Genomic DNA, 16,232 nt, shown 5'->3' with positions numbered 1-16,232 from the left:
GACACCCCAACACTGCCCTGCCTGCCCCCCTTCACTGACAGACACCCTGTGACTGCCACTCCCCATTCACTGACAGACACCACGCGACTGCCCTGCCTGCCAGTCACAGACAGAACCATTGTGACTGTCACTCCCCATTCACTGACGGAACCCTATAGACACCCCATGAATGCCCTGCCCACCCCTCCCCCCCATTCACTGACAGACCCCCACATCCAATGACCCATCAATGACCCCCCCAGGCCCATTAACTGACAGACTCCCCCACACACACCCAGTGACTGCCCTGCCCCCCCACCGCGCATACCCACTGCTCCCATTTGCTGACAGACACACACACACACAGTGACTGTGCTGTCTACAAACAGCCACAGCTCATGTGCACATCATGCGCACACTACTGCCCGCCCCCATTCATTGACAGACCCCACCCACCACACACATCTCATGTGTGCACACACAGTATGCGCACATCCATTGCCCATCCCCATTCACTGACAGACACACCCAGTAACTGCTCTTCCACTGCTCACACACACATCAGCTGGGCACACACAGCACTTGCAATGTTTGTCGTGCTTATACAATAGTGCTTAATTGATCAGATTTACTTTTATTGCTAGACAGATTCACTTTCTGGTTTTTGATCTGTATGCTGCACTCCCTGCGTTGCAATTACTTTTGGAGGGATGTTTACATTCAAATTCTTCATTGAAATTTTAGAAAATAATATTAAAATGTTTCAGTTAATATGAGGATTTTAAAAATCTTTTCCTCTTTACAAAAATCTAAACTTTTGGGCATAAACTATCCAATCGAGATGCTTTAAGACCTGGAAAAGCATCTAGAACTACTACTCCCAGAATCCCAACAACTCTCAAAGCATGCCTGGGGCCTCATCTGTATAAGACTGGCAGCAGGAACAGACCTATAGAGAGTACGTGAAGGAGGATGTGTCAGCCAATGCAATGTTAGCATCTGTGTGACTTCTGTTCATTCAGAGGCGGAGAGACAGAACAGAGCGGTGCTGAAAGTGCAAGATGAGTACTACCTTAGTGAAGGTATTTACTGCTACTGGGGCCCAGAGACCGAGAGCAGAATTGGGGCTTTTTCTTTCACTCTGACTGCACAAAGAGAAGCTCTTATTTCTCCTACAGATAATGCAGCTTCAGCTGGAAGATCTTCAGGTTAATTCAGAGGCATCTGAAGTGCAGACTGTGCATTTTCAAATAGGGATGTAGCTACCCTCAACCCCCCATGTTTTATGGAAGATGGGCTGAAATTGTGGCCCCTTGATCAGATGTAAGTAATCCCTGGATTCAGTTTAAACCCTGAGTCCTGCAATATGCCCCACACAGGCAGACCCCTATGGCTGTACAGAGCCACATTGACTTCACTTGGGCTTTGCCCAGGTCAGGGGTTTCAAACTGAAATGACCATGAGGGCCACATGAGGACTAGTACATTGGCCTGAGGGCCACATTACTGACACCTCCCCACCGCCCTCAGCCCCTTCCATGAGGCCCCACCTCTGCCCACCCCTTCCATGAGGCCCCACCGCTGCCCCGCCTCTTCCCACCCCTTCCCTGAAATCCTCACCCCAACTCTGCCCCCTCCCTGTTCCCAGGGGGTGCAGGAGGGGCATGGGGTGTGGTGGGGGCTCAGGGCAGGGAGTTGGGGTGTAGGGTGCAGGAGGGGTGAGGGGTACAGCAAGGGGGCAGGGGGCTCAGTGCAGGGGGTTGGGGTGCAAGAGGGGTGCAGCAGGGAGATCAGGGCAGTGGGTTGGGGTGCAAGAAGAGTGTGGGGTGCGGCAGGGGGCTCAGGGCAGTGGGTTGAGGTGCAAGAGGAGTGCAGGGTGCAGCAGGGGGTTCAGGGCAGGGGATTGGGGTGCAGGGTGTGGCGGGGGCTCAGGGCAGGGGTCAGGGTGCAGGAGGGGTGCGGCGGGGGCTCAGGGCAGGGGGTTTGGCTGCAGGATGGGTTTGGGGGGCAGGATCTGGCCCGGCGCGTACCGGGGTTAGGGCAGGCTCCCTGCCTGCCTGCCCTGCCCCCCGCAAGAGGCTGGAACGTGGGGAAGTGGGGGTGCGGAGGGGCTGTGTTTCTGTTGCTTGAGGCACTGCCGCCAGCAGCTCCCATTGGCTGTGGTTCCCCGTTCCTGGCCAGTGGGAGCTGCTGGGAGCGCTGCCTAAAACAACAGCCCCTCTGCCCCCCACTTCCCCACGTTCCAGCCTCTTCCTGGAGCTGCACAGGGCAGGGCAGGCAGGCAGGCAAAGAGCCTGCCCTGCTCCCTGTGCACGTCCAGCCACCGCTCTGATAAACACTGGGGGAGGGCGGGGGGGCTGCGAGGGGCTCGCGGGCTGCAGAAAATCACCCCGCGGGCCGCGTGTTTGAGACCCCTGGCCCAGGTAGAACAGCTTGCAGGATCGAGACCTAAGTTAGTATCCGGTGCCTCCACGTAAAAGTCTCCAGGAAAGAAATAAACTGCTTAGTATAAGGACAACTGCAGAACACAGAAAATTTTGTAAGTGATCAGATTGGCTTTCAACATCTAACAAGAGGCATCCCACCAGATGGCATGTGTGTTTGAGGGAAGGGCAAGGAATTTGGATCAGAGTTTAAACAGCATGTGGAGCAAATGAAATAGAACTATCATAAATTACAATATATAGTATATTTTCCCCTCCCACAGCCTATAGTAGTGGAACCCTCTGCACATGTATTGGGTGATTAAGAACTGAATGATTTATTCTGTTCTTTTGGGTTATGGTCTAATGATAAATTATAATCTAACAAAGCACAGGTGGAGAGTTTCAGATGGGTTTCTAACCCTTGGGCATACCTCACAGGAACATTTTTTCCCTCTCTAATCCTACCTTATCCATTGTTGCCAGGGCTGCTGTATTGAGGCAGGTAATGCACACAGGGCTGTTACAGTGTTGCGGTCCGAATCAACAAATGGTCAGGATGCAAAGAGCCTGGTCAGGCTGATACAGCCTGAGACATATAGGTACCAGTGAAAGCCTGGGAAGAAGTGACACTTAGAGGGAAACAGGGTTGCAGGGACATGCTGCCCATGGTGCTCCATGTTGAGCCAAGAAGTTCCCACTGAGCCTCAAGAAGTATTGCTGCATAATGGAACCTGTATGCTGTGTGGGCTGTATGCCTCTATTAAAGATGTAAGCTGCTGCAATATGATCCATTTTAAGCCATGTAGAATGTAGCCTTCAGCTGTCACCCAGCTATCAATGTGGTCCTCAGCTGGGCAAAGTTTTGGGGGAAGAGTCAGGTTATTAGCCAGTGGAATAAGCTACAAGGTATAAGTGTCACCAGGAACACTCTGTAGTACTTTGTACTGGCTGCTCCTTCCAGCTGATGCTCTCTAAGCACTTTACAGCCATCAGTGCATTAAGCCTCACAGCCCCCTAGTTAAGTAAGAGTTCTCATTCCCCCACCCATTTCACACATAGAGGTTATGTCCTGGGTCATGTACTGCATCACCACAAGCAGAGCCAAGCATAGAACTCCGTCAGCTGCTCTGTTCTTTATCCATACTACTCCCGAACTCCTCTCTAAAGAATGAGATGTGAATAGAAACAAGAGTCAATGGTTCTTCTCAGTGAAGGAGTCATGAGGAGAGAGTAATATGGTTGGGACTTTTCAGCTTGGAAAAGAGACGACTACGGGGGGATCTGATAGAGGTCTCTAAAATCATGACTGGTGTGGAGAAAGTAAATAAGGAAGTGTTATTTACTCATAACACAAGAACTCGGGGTCACCAAATGAAATTAATAGGCAGCAGATTTAAAATAAGCAAGAGGAAGTATTTCTTCACACAACTCACAGTCAACCTGTGGAACTCTTTGCCAGAGGATGTTGTGAAGGCCAAAACTATAACAAGGTTCAGAAAAGAACTAGATACATTCATGGAGGTTAGGTCCATCAATGGCTATTAGTCAGGATGGACAGGGATGGTGTCCCCAGCCTCTGTTTGCCAGAAGCTGGGGATGGATCACTTGATGATTACCTGTTTTGTTTATTACCTCTGGGTTACCTAGCATTGGCTACTATCGGAAGACAGGATACTGGGCTAGATGGACCTTTGGTTTGACCCAGTATGGCCAGTCTAATGTTCTTAGGGTCATGAATCTTCTTTGGAATCTGATCGCACTTCTGCACACCCAGCATGTGACTGGGAGGACTTACTGCCCTGGATCCTCTCTTCACCTCCCCTCTCCCTGTGCAGACCAATTTCTTGGCCTTTTCACATCTCTGAAAGGCAGTGTTAACTTGAGCTGGCACTGGCTCAAGTGCCAAAGGATCCTAAGTTGTAAAGTAAATGTGATGCTTTCCCCTTATCCTCAGGGGCCTTGAAACTAAAGAGCAAGGTCATCAGCATGACACAATTTACATGCATGACACTGTTAGCAAATGATCAGGCAGACTGCAGAAATATAGAGAGAGAGCAAGCAGGAAAATGTCTTTCTTGACGGGGAGGTTAGAGCCAGGGAACAGAGAGGCAAAGGGAAGATATTGCCAAATCCAAGTGTTCAAAAATTCTGAGCAAGGTCCCAAAGAAAAATGAACAAAATTAATACATTTTGGATGCTTTTTCTTTACCTTCTGGTTTTTGATTCCTTAGAGTTTGCAGTTTCCAGTTTTGATCTGCAACCACAAGGGCTAGAAAGTTACTTTTTTTTTAAATGAAAACAGATTTTCACATAATCTTACGACTTCAGGAGCTGAGGCTTTGTGAAAATCACCCAATAGCATGAATGTCACAGGAAAATCCCAAGAGCAGGTAATACTGCAGCATTCCTTCCTTCCCTGACCTCCTACCAGCCATTCCTCTGGTGAACTTTGGCTGGGATAATTTAGTCAAACATTTACATTCTGTAAACAGTTTAAATTAATCCAATATTTAGCTGTGAAAATGATTTAGTGCTTAGATACAGGACTGGGACTCAGGACTCCTGGGTTTTAGTTCTGGTTCTGCCATTGTCATACAAGTCAATGGACAAGTCACTTCCTCTCTCTGGTACAGTGTTCCCCTCTGTAAAATGGGGATATCATGACACTGCATTTTTTGGGGGGAGGGAAGAAGGGGTGGCATGTGAGAGTTAATTTATTAACGTTTTCTGAAGTGCTTTGGGGTCCTCCAAAGGAAGGAGCTAGAGGTTTATTATTCGTTAATAAGAAATGCAAACAAGCCTTGTGTACAGAGGAGGAACCTTTGTTATATGTTACACAGTGTATTCCCAGTTTTACACAAAGACAGTCCCTGCTCAGAAGAGCTGGCATCTTTGTGATAACAGAAACCCCGTTTTTAGAACCTGCTCTCCTTTTATTATCCCACGAGTTGTATTTCTGCACTTTCAGCTTCCAGCAACCCAAAAGTCTCTATATAAATATTTTATCCATTGTGACAAGAGCCAGATATCACAGTGATGGGTTCAATATATCAACCTAAAGAGAATTATAGGTGTGGCTGGTACAGGATATTCACTCGCAAAAGAACTGAATCCTGCCAGTTCCTGTTGCTGAATCTTCTGAACACAGGAAGCTATTAAGAATTTGGATTCTGGCACTTTTCTCATTGGCTGTAGGGGCCGAGCCTTCCCCCACCCCAGCTGAGTGAAAAGAGAAGGCAGGGCCATGTGGCTTTCACTCTTTGGAGTGAACTGCATACGCAGTCCATGGATTCCTCTGGAAAGGTGAGATCCAAAGGATTTAAAGTAGCTGGGGGAGCGCTTCCTTGGTTCAATAGATAGACTAGAGATTCATTTCCCTGCACTCTCAGCACTTGCTTGGATGAGTAGTTTCTGTTCCACATTGGGAACGTGCATGTCGGTGAATGGCTCAAAGGGCTGGCTCATGCCACTGAGGTTTCAAATGGAGCATCTCATTGTACACAAAAGGGAATTTTACTTTAGATATCAAAAGAATGATAAAGAAGCCCACATCTGAAAGTGACAAAGAAAGACGTTTTGAAGGGCCCAAACTCACCTGACTAGTATCCCTGTTGAAATGCATCAAACTTGATCAAATTTTCAAAGGGGCAGAAGGAAAAATGCTTCCCTCTAGCTGAGAAACTGCTGGCATTACCATCATGTAATCCACTTTCCTCTCTCTCCCCTCAGCCAGTTCTTTATAGCTATTTCCGAAGTTCCTGCTCCTGGAGAGTAAGAATTGGTAAGATCTGGTGTTTAATTCTTCTTTGCTCTGGCACTGTCAACCCACCACCTTTCTTGAACACTAACTCCCTTCACTAACCAAACTAATTAGTGACCTACTGAGTGAGAGAGAGATCAGCAGACATGCAACTGAAAAAACAGTGACTTTGGGTTTCCTCCACTTCTCCAGCGGGAGGAGAGAGCAAACACTAGAATCAATTTGCATTTGGGGGAGGGGAAGGCTAATAGGGGATCAAGAGAATAACCATTTCATGTACCCTGTTGAAACTCCAGTGGCCATGGGCAGACAAAATACTTACTGGGGTTGAAAGAATATTTGTGTGTGTTTGTTACAAACTTTTAACCATCTACCCACCTTTGGTAGTATAAGGTGGGATCTCTGTTGTCCTTTCTTCTCAGCCCTGGCCTCTCAATAGTGGGCTCTGGATGGCTCTCCCCTGCCCTCAGTGGTTCCTTTTTTTTCCCCCAGACACTCTCTAGAGCTAGTTAGAGGGACATACTTCCTTCATAATGCTAATGTAATCCAGATGCCCACATCTCCCACATTCCTTAAAGAGGCCCCGTGTTCTGTGCTTGCAGTGATACCACCTCAAAGTGTGTGATCTTATCTGATCCTGCAAGTTAAGCAGGGTGGGGCTTGCTCAGTATTTGGATGGGGACAAGTTAAAACAAGGTTTTGCCAGAAGTGACATGGGTGACACAGGGCAATCTCCCTTGTGAGCTACCACTGACCCTACAGCCCAAGGTGCTGTAATGCAGGGCATAATGGGGGTTATTCAATAGGGTGTTAGTACTGATCTCAGTGCCCCAGCAAAGTACTAGGGGGCACTGCATGACAGAGGCACTGTCTTCCACAGGAGATCTAAAACAACCACTCTGAAGGGAAAGGGGTTTCTTGTTTTGTTTTTTAACTGTCTTCAATAGAGATTTTAAAACTTTATGAGCCCATTTTCCTTGGAACCTAGCTTTCTGGCTCACTCTGCCTCTCTGAATCTATATGCTGTGTTCCCTCTAGCACTGGCTTTGAAGGGAATTGCCTATGATCAAGAACCAGTGAACCTCCTGAAGGATGGGGGACAGCAGGTAAGAGGGCAATTACAGTCAGCCTCCCCCTAAGCTGGCACACAGGCTAAGCCTAGGCATCACTAGAAATTTGGCAGCCCAAGATTATCAGAGGGCAAAGGAAATGGGATCTATGTTGCCTGCTCACTCCAGACTTTTTTCTGTAGCTAACTGTTGCCTCTGACCTCTTCAGCATCCCTAACTCCCTCCCTTCCTAGTGTGGACTGAAGCATAGGCTGAGATCAAGAAAATCTCCTGAAACTCACATATATCAGGCCATGGGCTTGTCTCTCCATGGGAAGGGGCATTAGCACTATTGCTTGGGGGATTTAACTGGACAGCATGGTAGGGAAACTCACCATCCTGCCTTAGCCTCCAGGAGGGAGGGTGAGAGAGACAGATTGCATGAGACATAATAGTTTCCTCCCCTCTCTGATGTCTGTGCCTGACATTATCCAGGAGGCTGCAGGCAGGCCCTCTGCCTTCAGTCGGCATGGGGGAACCAAGCTCATCAGGTGATGGCAATAAAGGCAGGGTGCTGCGATTTCCAAGTACAATCCTGGGTTGTGGATGGGTGGCACCAGAAAATGGAGGCATTTGTCACGGAGATGCCTGAACAACACTGTAGAGACTGACTGCCTGGAGCACAGGTAGCCCTGTAGCACCACTGAGGCAGGAATCTGCATATGACAACATGGCCAAGCCGAGAATGATACTGTAATTGCACTGCTGGGGGGATCGGGGATGGATCTTGCCTTGTCACTTGGGTCAATGGATAATGTGGGGATAATGCACCTGGAGTGAACCCTAGGCTCCAACAGGAGTGCCTCCTGGTGCCCAAAGGAGGGTCATAACATACCAGGACCATTAGGACTGAAGCAGAGGAAAGAGCCAAGGAGAAAACATAGTGGAGAAGCCTCAGGGTTTCAGCAGTATCAGAGACAGCAAGACTGCAAATCCATTTGCGAGCAGGGGAATTGGGAGACAAGGTAGCGCTGGCCCATACTCCTACCAAACAATCAGACATGGAGAGATAATATACAGAGCTGTAGGACCCTTGAGGCTTTCCCTTTCAGAGAGAAATACTTGGCTCTTCTTGGCTACAGTATAGTAATCCCAGTGTCTTCTCTCCAGTTTTCTACTGAATTCCAGGTAGTAAATCCAATGCAGCAGGTCCCGGCTCTGAAAATCGATGGCATCATCTTGTCTCAGTCGGTGAGTAGCCCAGCCAGCTCTGCCCATTAATTATTTACTGTGTCCTGCTGCCCAGAGGGAGGACTTTGCTCCCACAGAATGCCTGGTCTCTGGGTTAGAGAGCACAGAGTATCATTCTGTGATGAGGAAAATGATCCCGGCTGGGAAGTGTATAGCAAGCAGCACCTGCAGGGAGACTGCCATGGGAAGTTGTCTTCCAGATGAGAGATTACTCTGTATCAGGCGCAAAGGCACCTGATATTAGTGATCATAGTTCAGCTGCTGTCTCAGAATCCCATCTTTTACTGGGTAATTTGTCTTTCGGTAGCTTCTGCCAGGGAGAGAGATGTGAGATGAGCCAGGAATGCTCCACCCAGTTTCCTCAGGGAAGTTTTTCCATATCACAAAAGCACACTGTTTGGTATGGTGGTAACCTCTGATCAGAAGAGGCCAGACCTCAGACAGGAAATCTGTCTTTAACTCCTGCTCCTTTGCCATGCAATCGGGCTGGCCTCTCCTCCCCAACCCTCCAGTATCTCACCCATGTCTTCTTGCTCAATGCAGCTGGCCATAATTCAGTACCTGGAAGAGACTAGGCCTAATCCCAGGCTGCTGCCTCAAGATCTGAAGAAGAGAGCCCAAGCCCGGATGATTTCGGATCACATTGTTTCTGGCATTCAGCCCCTGCAGGTATTGTCCTGTCACAAACAGGCAGATGAGACTGCCAGATTGGGTTTGTAGCTGTCTGTCTCTCTCAAAGATTGTGACAGTATCATTCTGTTGAAACTGCTGATGGGCAATAGAGTGGCAGATCTCACACAGACAGTGGCATAGGATTAAATCCAGGCTCAGCATGGTTAGCAGCATCTACCTGTTTTGCCGATTGAAAACAGCAAGGCACTTCCTGCAAAGACCACATGCTCTGACCATGAGAAATGTCCATGGTTCCCCAGGACTTCTATTCAAGAAGAGCTGAATTTGCAAGCAGCGCAGCAGGTTCCAGTTGCAGGGGTTAGAGCCCCTTGGCAGGGGGCAGAGAGAGCTCCAGGCAAAGGAGTGATGTTTTGTGGGAAGGGCAACTCTGAGAAAGAACTGGGATGTGTGGGTCTGTGGTTCAGAGACCCAAAGGGCTGAGTTTGGGACTGGGGATTAGGGACTGACACCATCTAATCCCAGCTGACCCTGTTTTGTGTGTGACCTGTGGCAAGTTACAGCCTGTTGGATCAAGCTAATTTGGGGACTCTTTGGCCTCCTCAGAACCTGACTTTCCTGAAACAAGTGGGAGGGGAGAAGAAGCTGGAATGGGCTCAACGCTATATCACATGTGGTTTCAAAGGTACATCTGCACTGAATTAATCAGCGCATCTACCAATAGCACAAAGCACTGGATGAGCAGTCTGGTGGGTGATCTGGTCCAAAGTCCTGCTTTCTACTGCACAGGAACAGAACAATGAGCCATCTAGTCTGGTATCATCTGCTGCCATGCTGGAGCAGACCAAGGGCCCATCTGACCCAGAATCTCACATCCAGCAGTGGTTAAATATCTGATGCTCCAGAGGAAGCTCAATGCTGCATCTGGAAGCAGGGAGGAGGGGATTCCTTCTTGACCCCTGTAGCAGTCGGCTCACACCCTGACACGGGGACTGACAACACGTAACCTTTTATCTCAGCTGTCACAGCAGATGCCTTTTACATTCATATAAAGTGTAAAACCCTTTATTTTAAATAGTACTAAGCTTGTTGCCTCAATATCCATGGCAGAGTGTCCCACGGGTTAATTCTAGTAGGCATAAAATACCATTTCTATTTCCTCTCAATACGTTGCCTTTAATTTCACTCTGGGCCTCCTTGTTCCAGTGACCTGGGATAGGGCTATAGGAATGACTGGCCCTCCCTGTTTCACTCAGTTTATATCCCTGTATCCTGAACCTTCCTGTTCTTCTTCTTTCCAGTTCTGCTCTTTAGTCTCTTCATATAGGGAAGCCCTTCTCCCTGCCACTAACAGCGGAGGCAAGGGGCAGAGGGGAAGAATAGGAAGCCTATTTTGTCCTTTTGAAACCATCTTGGGTCCAAAATGGCTGAGTCCCAAAGCACCCTCCTTCCTCAGCTCCACTGAGAGTCTCCTTCCCTGTAAGTGCTGCCCTGGGTTGCTCCCTTCTAGCCCAACTCAGGGTACCTTGGTTCACAACACTCAATCCAAAAGGCTGATGATAATTTAGCACCACTCCCCGCTGAAAGTGGGAGTTGCTGATTCCTGACCCAATGCACTCTCTCTTTCTGCAGCTCTGGAGCGGATCCTGCAGCACACCGCTGGGCGCTATTGCATTGGGGATGAGGTAAGGAGATCAGACTGCACAGCTTGCAGAAGGCATGGATAGCCTAGCATTTATCTGGGACTGGCTTGGGGCATAGAGGCTGTGGAGTCACAGCACAACCACACCCTGTGCTCAAGATATATGCAGACAGAGCATTCCCTGGGCCTCTGCATCCGATTCAGCCCATTATCTGCTCTCCTTCCCTAGTTCCTCCTCCTTTGGGGAGTAGCCATTTCATTGCATTTCACACAGGAGGAGGACAGCTCTCCATTTCCCAGCTCTGTGGGGGTGGCAAAAAGCCATGGGCTAGAAGGGACATTTGCTTGGCCCTGTCTGTATGCTACCTCTCTGCAGCACAAACCAACCTCTTTGGTGGCCATCTTGCTAAAGTCTAAGGACTAAATCCCCTTGGAGGTGGCCACTCCTGGTCCAAGCAGACACAGTGGCTGTGGTGATGCGCATTGACACAGGGCTCAGTCTCCAGCCCTGCCACCGCAGCACCTCATTATCACTAACATTTAAAAAAAAAAAACCAAACAGCCTAACTAGTACAGCTCTTTTTGCTACCATTTCCAGCCAGAGCAGAAAGTATGAGAGACTTCAGAAGGCTGCCCAATCCCTGAGCTTTACGTCCTAGTCTTGCAGTTGCTTCATCCCACTAACCTGTGGGACGAAGCTTGGTTTGGTAGCTAAGGCACTGGACCGGGACCTGATAATAGTCTTCAGCTATGTTAAGGGCTGTAATAAAGAAGCTGTTCTTAATGTCCACTGAAGGTAGGACAAGAAGTAATGGGCTTAAACTGCAGTGAGGGAGATTTAGGTTAGATATAAGGGGGAAAATTCCAATTATAAGGGTAGTTAAACTCTGGAATAGGCTTCTCCCCTATATAGCACTTCCCCTCCACCCCCAGGGAGGCTGGGGAATCCCCATCACTGGAGTTTTTAAGAACAGGCTAGATAACCTGTTAGGGACAGTTACGTTTACTTGTTCCTGCCTCAGTAGAGAGGGCTGGACTTGATGACCCCTCGGCTCCCTTCTAGTCCTATATTACTATGAAGAAATCTGGATAAATTCCTGGCTCTGCCACAGTATCGTTAAATGACCCTGGGAAAATCACTACTCTCTCTATGCCTCAGTTTTCCATCTCTAAAATGGAAATAGTAGTACTTCCCCACACACACACACACCCTCTCTGTCCGTCCTACTTAGGTTGTAAGCTCTGTAGTGCAGGGACTGTCTGTTACACTGTGTGTGTGTACACATACAGCCAAGCACAATGGGGCCTTGGTCTTGGTTCCTCTTGGAGCTATTGCAATGCAAATAGTAAGTGAGGTTCACTTATCACGGCTCCAACTCTCCATCCCCAACCATAGGCGCCAACTTTCCCCAGCGCCAGTGGGAGATCCCACCCCTCCGCCCCTGGCCCCCCCCCCACTCTACCCCCCCCCCCCCCCCCCCCCACCCCCCCCCCCCCCGTCCCTGCCCCTACTCCACCCCCTCCCTGCCCCTATTGGACCCCTTCCCCAAATCCCGGCCCCGGCCCCACCTCTTCCCTGGGTGTGCACCGCATGCCCACTTTTTCCCCCGGCTCCCAGCGCTTGCGCGAGGAGCTGTTTTGCGGCACAAGCGCTGGGAGCCAGGGGGAAAAAGTGGGCACACGGTGCACCCAGGGGAGGAGGTGGAGGCGAGCTGGGATGGGGGGGGGGGGGAGCTGCCGGTGGGTGCTAAGCACCCACCAATTTTTCCCTGTGGGTGCTCCAGCCCCGGAGCACCCACGGGGACAGAGGCACTGAGTCCAACTGGTTGTCTCTTCCCTCTTTGGAGGGGCACCTGGATTTGTTTGCTCAGTGGCAGAGTTGCCCTAGGAATCTCATGGTGCAGGGCTGTCCTAATGAATTGGTCCTCATGGTGCGTAACCATGCATCTCTCCTGGGGCCAATGGTAAGCAGCTGCAAGTGAGTCCAAGGGTTCCATTCTGCATTGTCCCCATGCCCAGCAACCGAGCCTGCTTGCAGAGAGGGAGACCTTCTGTGCAGCCCCAGAGCTCCCAATTCAACCCTTTCACGCTGCATGGAAGTTGGTAAAAGAATAACTGCCCTCCCTCCAATGTGGAAGAAACAAACAAGCTTAGTTTCAACATGGCAATACCCATCCTGCTAGAAACTGGATTGAGAGCCCACAAGCCCCCAAAAGGCATCAGAAAGTAACAGTTTATGGTCACTACTGTTCCAGGCAGCACTGGGGCAGCTGCCCTAGAGGTGAAAAGCTTTGTATCCCATCCCCCTGAGCCAGTCAGGCCCCTCCTCTTTCATTTTATGTAACACCTGGTGCCAGTGGAAAGTAAACACTGAACATAAATATGTACAACCATTTTCATCTGTCAGCGGTTCACCTCTCCTGCACAGGCATGGATTGGGTTGGGTGTAGCTATAGCTTGAAATTGAAACAACCACCCACTGCTGTTCCAGGCCCTGAAAGGAGCTAGACTGGGAGGCAGCCTCCTGCTCTTCATAGGGCCCACTATAGCATCCGAACTGTACAGAACAGGGCGAGTGCTGAGAAGGGCCTTTTGGGGAAAAATGGGCCTGGCACTCTGTAGCTCCAGCCAGTGCACTAAAGGGCAGTACGGTGGGGTTCTGAATTGCTTTGACCAGTTTTCTTTGCTTCACTGCAGGTTTCCATGGCTGACTTGTGTTTGGTCCCTCAGGTTTACAATGCTGAGAGGTAAATGAGGGCTGGTCAGCTCCATTAGACCCCACTTCTTGCACCAGAGGCCTAGTTGATGGCCAAGCCTGACCTCTCTCCTGCTGATGCTCAAGCGAATTGGGATAGCACTCCCTCTCCCCATCCCCCACATCTCTATCGGGGTATTCTTCTCACCAGGATTTTTTCATTTCCAAAACCCTGTATCTTTTGAGAGTTCACAGAAGTGAGGAGCTGGGATTTCTTCCCTGTGGCCCCCAGAGCAAGACTGGCAGCTGCCCCCACATGAGCTTAGACAGGCCTGATTCTGTGTCCCCACCTATGCAGAAAGCATGGGAAATGCAGCCTCTTAGGGCTAGTAGAAGCCCTTATTGAAAGGGCCTCTTGCAGCCAGAACTGCAGCATTGCACACGCTATGAGAGAGAAGCTATTTGGATACCATAATGACTGGCAACCTTATTTTAAAAAAAAAAAAAAAAAAAAATTGGCTGTAAGACCAGTGGGGGTATCCACTCTAGGAAAAAAGGTGTGTTTCTTGCCCCATGCTAACCAACACAATGTAACATCCAGGAGGTAAAATCCTAGTGGAGACAAGGCTGCTTTCACACATTAGCAGGCCAAGGTAGATCCTAGGGTAGGGCTACTATATGTCCGGATTTCCCCTGACATGTCCGGCTTTTCAATCTATAAATAGCCATCTGGGCGGGATTTCTAAAAATCTAAAAATGTCCGGGATTTCCCCCCGGTCGGCTATTTATAGATCAAAAAGTGGCGCTGCTCGGCAGCCAAAGCACCTTCTCGGCTCCCCCCATCCCCTGCAGCCTTAGCACGCCCCCGGCCCCGCAGCTGTCTTCCCCCTCCTCCTGTCCCCTGAACACTCCGCCCCCCTGCTCCTCCCCCTCCCCTGCTTCCCGCAAATTAGATCTTCGCGGGAAGTCTGAAAAGAAGCAGGGGCAGACGGGCAGCAGCAGGTAAGCTGGGGCGGGGGGGATGCGAGGAGGAGGGCTCTGGGGAGGCGCAGCGCGGCCCAGTCTGGCCCCGGCCAGCCCCAGAGGCTCCAGCCCGGCCCGGGCCCTGGGGCACCGGCCCCAGTTCTGGCCGAGCGCGCCGGCCTGGCCCCGGCCCCAGCGGCTCCGGTTCCGGCTGAGCGCGCCGGGCCCAACCCCAGCGGCTCTGGCCCAGCTCGGGCACCAGGGCGGCTGGCCCGGCCCCGGCCGGCCCCAGCAGCTCCAGCCCGGCCCAGCTCGGGCCCCGAGGCACCGGCCCCAGTTCCGGCCAAGCAGCGCTGGCCGAGCACCCCGGGCCCCAGCGGCTCCGGTTCCGGCCGAGTGCGCCAGCCCTGACCCCAGCGGCTCCGGCCCGGCTCGGGCCCCAGGGCGGCCGGCCCAGCCCCGGCCGAGCACCTCCAGCCCAGCCCCAAACCCCGCGACTCCGGCCGGAGCGCAGCCCGATTCCTGGGCTCTTGTTAAAGCCGGCTCTGGTCAGGGGACAGGGAGTGGGGGGTTGGATGGGTCAGGAGTTCGGGAGGTCTGTCGGGGGGCAGGGGTGTGGAGAGGGGTTGGGACAGTCAGGGACAGGGAGCAGGGGGGGTTAGATGGGTCGGGGGTTCTGGGGAGGGTTGTCGGGGGGACAGGGGTGTGGAGAGGAGTCGAGGCAGGCAGGGAGCAGAGGGGGTGGGATGGTCAGGAGTTCTGGGGGTCCTGTCAGTGGGCGTGGAGCAGTTGGATAGGGCATGGGAGTCCCGGGGGTCTCTCTGGGGGCAGGGGTGTGAATATGGGGTGGGGGTGTGGATAAAGGTCAGGGTAGTCAGGGGACAGGTAGGGTCCTAGGGGGGCAGTTAATGGCATGGGTCCCAGGAGGGGGCAGTCAGGGGACAAGGAGCAGGGGGGAGTTGGGAGTTCTGAGGGAGGCAGGCAGGGGGTGGGAGGGAGTGGGGCTAGAACGGGGCTCCTCCCCCCGTGTCCTCTTTTTTTACTGTGCAAATATGGTAACCCTATCCTAGGGGTGAGCTTAGCTAACACAGGATCAGAACACACCTTTTTCCTGGTGCAGACTAGGCCCCAATCTGCCAGATGATTCTCCCCTGCTTGACTTTTCTGGAGCTTTGTGCTGATCGTGTTGCCCTGGGTCCGTGGAGCAGGGATTCTGTAGAACTCCCCCTTAGTGCTTGCTGCTGGACTGTCTAGCTGGGAGTATATGACTGCATCTCTCTTCCCTTTGTAGATTTAAAGTAGACCTGGCTCCATACCCCACGATCACCAGAATCAATAAAGCCCTTCTGGAGCTAGAGGCATTCCAAGTGAGCCACCCATGCCGGCAGCCGGATACCCCCGCAGAGCTGCGAGCCTAAGGACCTTCTTACAAGCGGGCTCTGTTCCTCTCTAAAGCACAAGGGCAGGGGTGGCAGAGAAATGGATCACACCCTGCCCGGAGAAGGAAAGCCACATAAGTGCCCAACAGGCAGCCATAGCATTGATGCATCCTTGCCAGCTGCATAGGAGGAAGGAGAAAGAGAGCGAGCGCCCCTGCCCCTGTACTCTGAAAGAAGCTGTGGGTGGCCCATTGCAGACCTGAGTATGGAAGGGAAAGGTCATGCTTACCCCTGATCATGTTTGACTACCTTCAATCTCACCATGTAGCAGATTAAAGGAGAAGCATCAAGAGCTATCCTCAGCCCTGCATTTGTGTGCCTTTGGGCCCAGGAATGGGCTTGCTGAAGATATCTTAGCTCTTTTATTGTGGAGGGTGAAGGCAATACCCTTTACAGGAA

The 16,232-nt window shown here is 51.1% G+C and overlaps 1 protein-coding gene across 2 annotated transcripts; it reads left to right on the top strand.

Moving 5' to 3' along the window:
- The first annotated feature begins 956 nt into the window (after positions 1–956).
- Positions 957–16,125, top strand: GSTZ1 (glutathione S-transferase zeta 1). Of its 2 annotated transcripts, none has more exons than XM_034768431.1 (9): positions 957–1,061; positions 6,134–6,185; positions 7,203–7,270; positions 8,384–8,464; positions 9,008–9,133; positions 9,701–9,779; positions 10,727–10,779; positions 13,434–13,483; positions 15,686–16,125. In XM_034768431.1, exons 1-9 carry the CDS (start codon positions 1,041–1,043, stop codon positions 15,810–15,812), a joined length of 657 nt encoding a protein of 218 aa, XP_034624322.1. In that variant the 5' UTR covers positions 957–1,040; the 3' UTR covers positions 15,813–16,125. The 2 variants fall into 2 exon arrangements, with proteins under 2 accessions (XP_034624322.1, XP_034624323.1); XM_034768432.1 differs by lacking the exon at positions 957–1,061 and adding an exon at positions 5,598–5,707.
- The last annotated feature ends 107 nt before the right edge of the window (positions 16,126–16,232 follow it).

The sequence above is a fragment of the Trachemys scripta genome, chromosome 4, assembly GCF_013100865.1.
Source record: "Trachemys scripta elegans isolate TJP31775 chromosome 4, CAS_Tse_1.0, whole genome shotgun sequence".
In the NCBI taxonomy this organism is placed as follows: domain Eukaryota; kingdom Metazoa; phylum Chordata; order Testudines; family Emydidae; genus Trachemys; species Trachemys scripta.
This window is presented reverse-complemented; position numbering and strand designations above follow the sequence as displayed.

What these genes read in the sequence shown, in the direction of transcription:
- GSTZ1 (XM_034768431.1), top strand. Translation starts at nt 1,041, where the DNA reads ATGAGTACTACCTTAGTGAAG. An exon ending in TGAGTACTACCTTAGTGAAG is followed by an intron (nt 1,062 to 6,133) that starts GTATTTACTGCT and finishes CTCTCCCCTCAG; the next exon opens with CCAGTTCTTTATAGCTATTT. An exon ending in TATCACATGTGGTTTCAAAG is followed by an intron (nt 9,780 to 10,726) that starts GTACATCTGCAC and finishes CTCTTTCTGCAG; the next exon opens with CTCTGGAGCGGATCCTGCAG.